The 12,302-nt window shown below is 39.7% G+C and overlaps 1 protein-coding gene across 3 annotated transcripts in view; it reads right to left on the reverse strand.

Moving 5' to 3' along the window:
* LOC125878814 (TANK-binding kinase 1-binding protein 1-like) overlaps positions 1-12,302 on the reverse strand; it is a 276,535-nt gene that overhangs the window by 12,651 nt on the left and 251,582 nt on the right. For 2 of the 3 annotated variants that reach the window (XM_049560217.1, XM_049560214.1), the window contains exons 6-8: positions 11,427-11,620; positions 8,511-8,578; positions 8,313-8,422 (exon numbers count right to left, since the gene is read on the reverse strand). In XM_049560217.1, the coding sequence (XP_049416174.1) occupies positions 8,313-8,422; positions 8,511-8,578; positions 11,427-11,620 (372 nt within the window). The remainder of the gene's footprint in view (positions 1-8,312; positions 8,423-8,510; positions 8,579-11,426; positions 11,621-12,302) is intronic. The other variant, XM_049560216.1, reaches the window with a different exon arrangement.

The raw sequence follows: 12,302 nt of genomic DNA on the forward strand, positions 1-12,302 counted from the left end.
TTGAACTAGAAAATAAATTTACGTTTATACATTTCAACTGTAGAAGTCTCAGTGCAAACTTCACTAAGATCAATGAATATGTGACCGCATTTAAAAGTAAATTCAAGGTGATCGCATTATCTGAGACATGGTTAAATGAAGAGAAGGGTATTGATTTTCATATTGGGGGTTATGAGTTGCACTGTATCAATAGAACCAACAAGAGGTTGGGTTGAATGTAGAAACATTTAAAGACAGTTTGGAAGAACTATTAAATAAGAAAAATGAAAGTAAAACATTTATAATTTGTGGGGATTTCAATATTGATATCCCAAACGTATCAAAACATAAAATATCGGATTTTCTGGATACATTATACAGCAGAGGGCTATACCCATTGATTAGCAAGCCCAGTAGAATAACCTCGACCATGCAACATTAATTGACAACATGTTTATAAACACCTTGAAAAATAATGCAAAAAGTGGGCTAATAATTAATGATCTAAGTGACCATTTACCTGTATTTGTAACATATGACTGTCAAATAAACAGAAAGAAAGAGGAAAATGCCTATAGATACGCAAGGGTAAAAACTGATGATGCAATTAGCAAGTTCAGAAACGACCTCTTAATGGAAGAGTGGAAAGGGGTTCATGTAGAAGAGGTAAATACTGCATATGAGGTGTTTTTGGACAAATACCTATCATTGCATGAAAAACACTGTCCACTTGTACTATGTAAACAAAAAGACAGTTACAATAGAAAGCCTTGGATAAAGAAGGGGCTACAAAATGCATGCAAAAAGAAAAACAAACTGTATAGGGATTTTGTAAAATTTATAACAAAGACTGCTGAAAAGCAATACAAATTGTACAAAAATAAGTTGACATCAATGATGAGACAAGCCAAGAAAGAATAGGCTAATATAACAAAATGTTGAACAAAACTATAAATTATATCAAAGGTACTTAAATAAGGAAAGAGCTGCCTGCTTACAGAGGCAACAAATAGGATTAGTTGTTTTTTTGTTTTTTTTTGGTTGGCGCCACCTAAATAAAATGTAGGCTGTAAAGCCACCGGTATACCTCTCTGTATATGTAGAATGAGAAGGTGTGTGGACACTCTACTCAATGAGTAAAGAGACTGAGCAACAATTACCGGATTTATCTGAAGAAAAAACAAATAGTAATGCAAATAATTATACTAGAATGCACAGTACCAGTACAAACAACTCACAGTAAATTATACCAATATGTACAGTATCAGTACAAACAACAGTAGACACAGTGAAATTATACCAATATGCACATGTAAACAGTCTAGTTCAAGATTCTAGAATAAATGGTACTGTATGGAAACGATGCGGCCGGTTGGAGCTCAAATTGAATGGGAAACAAAGTTCAGTTTTCCCTTAGCTGGGCGTAATGTTAACTGAGCTGGGCAATGTCCGCCGATAGCTGCCTCCGTGAGAAGAGAACAGAAGGAAGGGAGGGGGGTATCACCATAGACATATATACATAGACGCCGCATTGAGTGAGTTTGCCCGCTGCTGCGATACGTCAACGTCGCCGCCATATTGAATGTGGCAAGGCTGCGCTGTAAACTAATACAAGTAAATGGCCTTTATTTCATAAAGCACCTTTCTACAAAGAAATTTATGTTAATGCCTCTTGTTTATTCATTCATACACACGCACTAATATACAGTGGTGGAAAAAAGTTTTCGGACACCCTTAAAATTTTACACAATCTCAAATATTATCATGAAATATTTGTGGAAAAATCTCTTTTGTGTTTCAAAAGGTGTGGCTGCATTAGACAGATACAAACAAATACAAATTATATTTTTTTGTTTATTGTTTACAAGAAAACTAACAAAACTAAATTCTTGACAGTTTCAATATGTCAGTTCTCAACATTGTCGGTATCAAAATCAACAAATAACAGAGAATGTGTTCAAAACTGAACAAAAAATAAATAAACCATCACATCATCAAATTAATATTTAGTAGTCCTGCCACTGGCACGTACTAATCCTGGCTGACATGTTCCCCACGAGCCTTTCACACTGTTGAGGGGTAATCTTGTCCCATTCTTCTTGAATTACTGCTTTTAATTCTTCTAAATTCTTTGGTTTATGCTTTGAAACAGACCTTTTGATAATCCACCACAGATTTTCAACGGGGCTCATGTCCGGGGATTGAGCTGGCCACTCTAAGACCTGGATACTGTGCTCCTGCAGCCAAGTTCTACTGGCCTTGGATGTGTGGCAAGGGGCATTATCTTGTTGAAACATCCAGTTTTTACCTCGACGGAACAGTGCACGCGCAGAAGGGAGCATGTGGGTTGGGTTCAATGTGCCATCACAGACAGTGAGATGACCAACACCAGCAGCACTCATGCATCCCCAAACCATGATACTGCGTCCACCATGCTTGACAGTAGGTACTGTACATGCTGGAGATAATGCTTCGCCTGGCCTTCTGCGTACCCTCACATTAGTAGGAGGAAGATAAAGCTGGAAACTGGACTCATCTGACCACAAAATCTTCTTCCAATTCCTGGCTGTCCAGTTCTTGTGTGCCTGGGCCCAACGACGCCGGGCTAACCTCTGTCTCTCATTGATATAGCCTTGTAGGACCTTAAGCCATGATCTAAAAGTCGGCCACGTACAGTGCGGGTGGAACACTGGACACCAGTTTGGTTTGACCACTGCTGCTGAAGCTCCTGTGATGTCATTCGGCGGTTTTGCCTGCACATGTGGATCAGGATACGGTCATTTCTTGCTGAAGAAACCCTTGGACGCCCAGATCTTGGTTTGTCTTCCAAGCTGTTGGTTCGTCTGTATTTCCGCAGAGTGTATCCAACTGCTGAAGGACTGCATCTGCACTTCCTGGCTATCTGGCGGCAGCTGTACCCTTCCTGGCTGAGAATCTTTATCTTCAGGCGTGTTTCCTGCGTTAGGTTCCTTGTTTTAGCCATTGTTGTGTCTGAAGAACTTTCAAATGTGCTAGCTTTATGTAGACACGAAGCTTGGCAACAAAAATTGTGTCTTTTAATAAAAAGAATGACCTTCATCACTGGTACCAAAATGACCCAATACTCAAAATTTCTTATGTATTTTCATGGAACCAATCAATTTTAAGTTTTTAATGGCTTTTTTAGGATTTATTTAGTATTTTGGCTGTGACTGTACTAAAAGAAATTGCACTTGAAGACCTAAGAGTGATTCTTAATGCAATATTTCACAAATGCATGGGGTGTCCCAAAACTTTTTTCCACTACTGTACTTGGGAAACAGTTAGACACCAAAAACAATTATTATTTGATTAGTTTAATTAGTATTTGATTAGTTTAATTAGTATTTGATCTTCTCAGATGACTAAGATAAGAACTTTATTGATCCCACACAGGAGCAATTCACGTTACATCAGCTATAGAGAAAAAGGTAGTGCTGAAAAACAATAAACAGTGTATATATATATATATATATATACATACATATATATATGTATTGTAGCGACTCTGCAGTAAATGTTCTGTTATCTGTGTTCTGTTATAATGTCAATGTTCTGTGAGTTAGTGGCATGTTTGGGATTGAATGAGTATAGGTAGGGGGGCGGGGATGAGGGCTGTGTGAGTGCGCTTGCTGGTGTGTGTACATAAGGAGTAAAGGTCTGTACAAAGGGGGTACCGACATGGGACCAACTGTTATAGGGAGCTCTTGACCTCAACTATCATGTGAGTGTCAAGAACTGGGGGTGCTGTCAGATATGGGTAAAATATGGATAAAATTAATTTTCACCCATTTACAGATTAGATATTTAAAATCTGATTACACAAGTGTGTTTACCATCCCCTTAAAGTCCACAGTGTACTCTCAATTCAGTATTTACAACTTGAAAATCTAGGAAAAACACTTATCTTTTTTAAAAACTACAAACCGTGCCATGCAGTTTGATACATATCAGCAACATAGCTGTAGTTCTTCTGATTTGCAAAGTAGGGTTCTAAATAGGATTGTAAAAAGATATATCTACCCAATATATCTAATATCTAGTAAAGCCGAACTAGTAAACACACTGCTCCTAATTGAACTATGTTAAGAAAAAGTAAAGATGTCGGCTAATTTTTGATATTTTAACTAATACGCTAGAAACGGCGTTTCTGGGACGGTAGGTTTTTTGCAGCTTGTAAAATAGAGTTGTAAAATAGGGTCGTAAAAAGATAGATCTGCTGAATATATCTAATATCTAGTAAAGCCGAACTAGTAATGGCATTGCACCTAGATGAACTATGTTAAGAAAAAAAGCAAGGATGTTGGCTAATTTCAGATATTTTAGATAGTACTCTAAAAATGGCGTTTTTGGGACGGTAGGTTTTTTGCGGCTTGTTGTAAAATAGAGTCATAAAAAGATACATCTACTGATTATATCAAATGTCTAGTAAAGCCGAACTAGTAATGACACTGCACCTAGATGAAATATGTTAAGAAAAAGTAAGGATGATGGTTAATTTCAGATATTTTAGCAAGTTCTCTAGAAACAGCGTTTTTGGGACTGAATATTTGAATATATCAAATATCTAGTACAGCCGAACTATCATGTTATTATTATCATTGGTGGGAAATTATAACAGAGGAATATATTTGCCATTTCAATATCAAGAACACTTTTGTGTTTTTGTGTGTATACAGGACGTTGTTGAATCAGGGAATCAGTGTGTCCACCATAACAAAGGATCCTAATTGACTTTACATTGCCATTGTTTCTGTGGTACTGGCACGTAACTTCAACCCATTACGTGCTGCCACCACGGAGGTCACCGCGGTCACCGCAGTGTTAAGAGGTCGTGGTCATTTCACGTATTTTTGTGAGATCAGGTTGCGTCTTACTTACTGATCCATTAGAAAGAAAGCTAGCTGGACATCGGTTCTGAAGCCTCTTTGGTCACGGAGCCCCCTCCATATCTTGAATGCCTGACTGAGCTTTTATCACTCTCCTTTTTGCTCTTCTTTGCCTCTCAGACAGAGGAGCTCATTTTCTTTTGCTAGGCCGTTTTCACTTGTCTCCAAACTTTGTCCGTCTGCAATTGTTCTCGTGACTCAACTATCTCATGCCCAACTCCTCATAAGAACCCGCTCCAGTCCCTGAATGGCTGACTGACCAATTTCGCAATACATGACACGTTTCCTGCTGTAAAGCAGATTTTTTCCGTGAAATTTCGGCACCGGTGGCAGAGGCTTATTGCAAAGATTGCAAAGCCACAAAGTAACCTATGTAAACGTCTGATTTTACTGTGGCCACTACCCTGTGCAACCCACATTATTTTCATAATGATATATTTAGGAAAAGATGCTATCTGTTGCCGCTTTAAGGGTGTGCCTTTGCAATTTGGCATGGTACGGCTTGATTCAGTGATGACGCTCAAGGTACCCCACCTGTGTCTTTTGGACAGTTAGGGATGGCATGTCAATTGATGCTTGTTAGATGCTTTGTGTCTTCTCGAAATTATTGGGGTTGCTCTGAACCCTGTAGGGGGGTTCGGGGGCATGCTCCCCCGGGAATGTTTTTTGTATATATTTGATTTAAAGGCATCAATCTGGTGAATTCTGAGAGTCAAGTTATGATGGCAGATTATGCCTAGATTTCAACATCTTTGTGCTTTTTTATGTGTGAAAAAATTTTATTGACAAAAACTCTAGTGGTATGTTGTGCTGAAGGGTTACACTTAAAATACAACAAATATGCAACACGATAAGACTCAAATCAATTACACACAAACAGAGACAAATTACTGCTTCCCTCCCTCACGATTTCAAAATACAGCACCCTAAATCAGAGCATTTAATTTTATGCGGCTTCGAAAAGTAGATTTCAAAAGCCTTCTGGTGGTTGAATGCCTCTGGGACAGGCCTATCTATGGCAAGCCAAGCCAAAGTGCGGGTGCCGGAGCTAATAGCGGCCATTCAAGTCAATGTAAGCTGCTCCACCAACTGCAGCCTAGAAGCAGCGCGGCACTCCGCTCTGCTAAAAATAGGCCTAAAAAGGCAAAGAATACTCAGAAGGCACTCCAGCCATTGTGCTACAGAGTGGCGTTCATTTACCGGAGGCATTTGATATCTGTCCGATTTTTGGAGACTATGGCGGGGCAAATCAGTCAATGTATGGGAAAAACTGTATATATACACTAGAAAACTCGTGCCCTTTTCCTCCTTGTGTGGTATATTCTACAGGAACCAGTGGGTGCGCCGCTTTAAGTGGTCCCACTGACAACCTGTTGAGATGATTTAGGTCTGCATTCCGCGTTCTGCATTGCCCCTTGACTCTTCAGCGGGGGGACCACGGGGGGGCTGGAATCAGAGTTATGGGAGAAATGGCCCCTGCTGGCTTCCCCCTAAAACCGCCATTGTACACATATTACCACACTTTGTGGTTATCAAAATAACTCAATTGACTTTTGGTTTCACAGGAAAAACAGGTGAAAGTCAGGAGTTTGTTTGGCCTGTCTACCTTACCTCCTGCCAGCCCTATGCAGACTCTCTCTTATACTATGGCAGTTGCTCAGTGTGACAATAAATGCCACCACCAGGTACGTATCATTCAGCTGCTAAAGGGTGCCTCAGTGCATTGGTATTTGATACAGAGAGCACCAAGCACTGGTATTTGACAAGTCAAGAAAAGTTGCTGTAATTATGGCTATGGTTTTAGCTGTGGCCGTTACGATTACAGAAGCTGTGACACACACACACTTTATGTGTGTTTTTTCTTATTCAAAATTCAACCTTTTGTTCAAACATAGTACAAAGGAAACACTTTGCACATCTATTAAACAAGACAGGTGTGTTGGAGAGAGAAGACCAAAAAGTTGCAAAAGGACTCCTGCACACTGTCTAACTTGCAATATGTGGCCGTGTAGCCCACCACACAGCAACTTTTCAGCATTTGGACGTAGGGAAAACTGAACAGGCTGGAAACGGAGGGGGAAAGTGTGAGGGGAGAGCGGGCCTTGTTTCCCCTTTGGGGGTGTGGCTTTCAGATTATGACGCATTGTGCTCTGTCTCTATTCACAATCATGGTTGACCCCCTTGGCCTTTTTTGGCAAGCTAAGCTCATCAATAAAAATGGACGTGGACACTACAGTACAGAAAGCAAAGCCCAGCATGCTGTTTGGAATGTGTTTGAATTTGCTCCAATGATAAGTGTGTTAGATTTAATTTTAATTTTGTTTTCATTTATTTGGTACACTACTGCTTTTCTCCACTGGCACCTGGGCCCAAACCCATCTTAAAAGAAATATAACAGGCTCCTGTGTGTGTTCTCTCAAAATCAGGCAACACCATAGAACTCTGCGGTCATTCATTAGGGGGAAGGTAGTCTCGCTCACCAGAGCTTTCTCAAGAAAAGAAAGGTCTGGCTGCACTGACTCTCACTTTAAGATTGGAGAAAAAACACGCCCCGGCTTTATTTATTTCTTTCAACCAATCACAATCGTTCTTGGTGGTGCCACAGCAACGGTGCGCTTGCAAAAATATTACCAGGGGGAAACAGGTTTTGGAGTAACACGCCCACAAAAATATCGTCTACAGGACGCGAACTATGGCAGAAAAATGGCTACATCCCCGCAAGATCAAACACCGCAAAAATTAGTAAAGGACGTGTTGAAAACTGCTACACACCCGGAAGTGGTAGGGCGGGACTTCAGCGTGTGGCTTGTTCCGCCCAATGAGAGGCTGATCTATGCAATGAACTTCCGCCCACTCAGACTAGGGGGAAGGCTAATAGGTGAATTTATGCAATTAAAAAAAAATAAATAAAAATCACACACACATAAACACATTTTGTTAATGAGCCTCAGTCCATTTTTCTGAACTTTCAGGCCTTTTCAAGGCTTCTACTATATTTAAAGGCAGTCTCTCTAACCATTAGACTAGCCTCTGCTTTAAAGCTCCAGTGTGTAGGATTTAGGGGGACATATTGGCAGAAATGGAATAAAATATAAAAAGTATTACATACATTTTTTTGTTACCTTAGAAGGAGCTATTTATATCTACATTCAGAGCTAGTCACATCTACAGATTCTGCCATGTTGTACCGCCATGCTTTTACTGTAACCCAGAATAGACAAAGCAAACACTGGCTCTAGATTAGGCCATTCATGTTTTTTACATTTTTGCCACTGTAGTTCTCTACACCCTTCACACAGGAAAAGTTTCAGTTGGCTGCAATCTGCAACCTCACAACTAAATGCCACTGAATCCTACACACTAGACCTTTAAAATATCGACTAATACCATGAAGTCCATAAACCATGAAGCCACTCAGGTGCCTACCAGGTGGCTCCTGTGAGACATGTCGCAGAAGTTCACTCTGTTTCACAGCCAAATTTCGAACACGACCCAGCTCCTCTGTTAGCTCAGTGTAGGCTAATGCCAGGTTCACCCTGCAACATAAGGAGAGTGACTGAATAAAATAATTCAAAGACAAATAAACAGAAAACTGACATAGACTGTCTTTTTAGTAAGACTCACTGTTCGTCCCCGGCTTTCTTTATCCACTCTACGTTACAGTGCTCACAGTGGGGAGACAGCTCCTGTGACTGACAGAGACACAGAGCCGTGGTTAAGGCTGCAGCACTAAACAACTTGTCTGAGACATTTGTTCTTTACATGTGGTCCAGCTATTGCAGTCTATATACTTTAGTGTATATACCACAACTATTATTAATTCTTGTTTATATCTATGTATAGCACTTCACCATCCTTCAATCTCAGCTCATGCTTAATTTGGATGTTGAAGCTACATCAATCACATTTGGTGCTCTGTTTAGTATTTGTATGGGCAGAAATATGTATTCAACTATAAATTGAATTTGTATTGTGGAAAATCCTTAAGCACCCCTCTACCTGTATGGAAAATCCCTAACCACTCCTACCTGGCAGATCCCAGAGTCTATATGTAGCAGCAGCTGACAGGTAGCAGTCCTTTTCTCTGGAGAACAAAGGAGCATGTGGACCAGCCTCATCCTACCTTCGAGTATAGTTTATGAAATGTGAGTTTCCTTTAATTTAAATGCATTTACAGTAACCTGAGAAAGTCATTATTGGTTTGTTATGTTGATGAAGTTTCAGTTACGTTATTTTCTAATTTATAGTTTTATAGTTACTGTGTTTGAATTTAAATTACCTTTGTTGGATTTTTATTCCAAATCATAAATCATGATATCTAGTGAATTAGTATTTATTCTTTTCTTCTGTTGTCAGACAAACCAGCTCAAACTGCCTTCAAATGAAGACTGAAATGGAACCTCCTGCATGTGCTCACCTGTCCTAACCGACACACCATTGAGATTATGGAGTCCTTGAACCAGAGTATCCTAAAATCCTAAATATTCTTCATGCATCATTTATATTTGAATCTGAGTTGTTTGTTTGGAATGTAATTCCATGAAGTTGAAACCGAATGCAATTATCCTGACATTAAATTCAGTTGCTCTGCATTTGCTACTTCAGTTCTTGCAATGTAATGTGGTCACTGAATGAGAGCAATAGAGCGCAGACTCACAAACTCCTGTTCTTGTCTTGTTTGTAAGTACAGAACCAAAAAAGACAGTGGCAGACAAGAAAAAAAACAGTTCATTTTTTCAACTAGAATTTGACAAGAGTACAAAACTGAAAAAGGCAGTGGCAGAAAAGACAAATGGAAGAAAACTGTTTTTCCACTTGAATTTCACCCTGCAAACCCACCACAGGGGACCACAACAGGCTGGTGGCCAGCAGCAGCACAAGAGAGAAGTTTGCCTTTAGGGCTTTCTGCCAGAAAACACTTTTCTATCAGAAATCTGTGCTTTGTTACCCAAAAATTGCACATACGCGGCTTCCGTAGAAGACAAAATAACATCTCAAGGCGTCAGTGACCAAAAAGCGTTTACCCTCGATTTCATTAATTTTGAAATTGTTTGATCTCAAAATCGCAATCGTGATCACCAGACGATTAATTGCACAGCCTTACTGTCAATCTTTATTATGATTTTGTACTTGTAACAAGATGAGGATAGCAGTTCTGTCAATCTGCACTCGATTGCTCGTCCTCAATGACCGGATGTGCACCTCAGTAAACTGAAATGTAATTGCAAGAACTGAATTTGAATGTGGAACTATGTTGAGAGTTGGTAAGGACCAAATTAATAGAATCAATTACAACTTATGCAATTATTCAAGTTAAAAAATACAAATTTCAATTATGTCAGTTTCTTGTGACACATATTTTGTGCTTATATATGATAGGCAGCAGGCTTGTGTATGTGAGATTTTAGTCAAAATTAACTACAGTGTGTGTTCATGGTAATGGAGGAACATGTTACTCTATGCAACAGTGAGGCCTACTGATGTGTTTTTGATTTTTTTTTTTTTTTTTTTTTTTACAACAAAGAAGCTCCACAGCACAGAGGAAGAAAATATATCAGGCTTAAAGAGAGTGCTCCACAGATAATGTTTTTCTGTAGGCAGGTGCTGAAGTTAGCATCACATCAAAAACCTAGGGGACTTTTCCACTGGCTTTGGGATTTTGGATTATTGCATAAAATAAGCTCTGTGGCAAACAAACGTTACTTACACGAGACTAACATGTTTTGTTCACCAAGGTAATCTTCACAAATGAACATCACTTTTATGATTTTTAAAGCCTAAATGCAACCACCAGAAGTAAAAAATCTAAGATTAGGATATAAACTGCACCACGGTTGCATGACTTAACGTCGTCACCACGACAAGGCTGTAAAGCCGTGTTCAGCGTGATGACGTTCTGTAGTCTCATTTTGCCACTTGTCAGCAGAAAAGACATATATAAGCTTCAAAATTCACAGTGGGGTATTTTTTGTTGTAGAACTGGTTTTAAACACCGACCTTATTTCAGGCGTCTAATCAAAAACCCCTTCAAAAAACCCACTGACTTTGGGATGAGTGAACCAGGAGTGCAAAAATGCTAACTCATTTCTGGGTTTTAGGACTGATTCCTGGGGCATACTATACACACGCTATGCTTGTTAGTAGATAGATTCACTGTTGCTTTGGCTCTGAACATGGAATTTGTTGATAATAAGAAAATTATAGAATTTTGCTATTTATTTTCTAGCATTTTTCTTAAATTGATTTTTTTACAGATATGTGTAGCCAAATTTCTAAGCAACTCGTACATTAAAAATCTATGTACTTCAGTTTCATTACATTTTATTTTGTCCTTTCATGTCCTGAATAATGTTATTTAATAAATAAGCAATTCATTTGCAAATAGGCCTGGTGCACTTACAGTGGTTAAGAATTTCAGCCACATTGTTTCTAAAAATTGGCCATCAAATGCGACAAAGCGCTCACAGTCAGGATAATGTAGAGAATGATTCTGATAATATGACAGGTGTGAAGCTCCACTCCTCTCACTATAATGCCTACCTGTCTCTGTGCTTCCTGTAGCTGGGCCACCTCCTGCTGCACCCTCTGAAACTCGGCCCTTAGCTCCTTCTCCCTCTGACAGGCCCCCTGGGCCTGCTGCTGCGCCCCCTCCAGCTCAGCCTCCAGGCGCTGCAGCTTCAGATCTGACAAGGCGTCCAGACTATGGGAGCTCTGCAGCGTGGGACCACGACCTTCTGACAAAACCACACACAGAACAGCTTCAGTCTCTTTTCTCCCTGCTTCTAGTTTTTTCTTACAAAGGGGCGGCTGTGGCTCAGAGGTAGAGCGGGTCATCCACCAATCGAAAGATCAGTGGTTCGATCCCGGGCTCCTCCAGGCTGCATGTCCAAGTATCCTTGAGCAAGATACTGAACCCCAAATTGCTCCCGATGGCTGTTCCATCGGTGTGTGAGTGTAAGGTACAATACCTTGTATGGTAGCCTCGGCCACCAGTGTATTAATGTGTGTGTGAATGAGTGAACGTGACTCGTAGTGTAAAAAGTGCTTTGAATGGTCACTAGATGACAAGAAAGGCACTATACAAATGCAGGTTCATTTACAAGTCACAATGATATCGGTGGAAGAGTAAACTTTAACTCCTGAATTATTAATATATCCTTTTACATGTTTTTTCACGTTGAGTTGAATGTTTATTTGGGTGGATATTTGTTACTAGTAATGTAAACTGTTGATAAGCATACATTTTCCACATTTAAATTCCGAAACAAATTAGTTCATAGAATGTCAAGTTGAAAAAACCTTTGAAGTTATATTTTTTTAATTAACCATTTGTTAAACCCCTGAACAGCTACTGTCTGATCATAGCTTAGCAACCATAATGAGGTACAGCAGGCCAAGCAAGCTTTAGCTTTCTCC

The sequence above is a fragment of the Epinephelus fuscoguttatus genome, linkage group LG19 (assembly GCF_011397635.1).
Source record: "Epinephelus fuscoguttatus linkage group LG19, E.fuscoguttatus.final_Chr_v1".
Lineage (NCBI taxonomy): Eukaryota > Metazoa > Chordata > Actinopteri > Perciformes > Serranidae > Epinephelus > Epinephelus fuscoguttatus.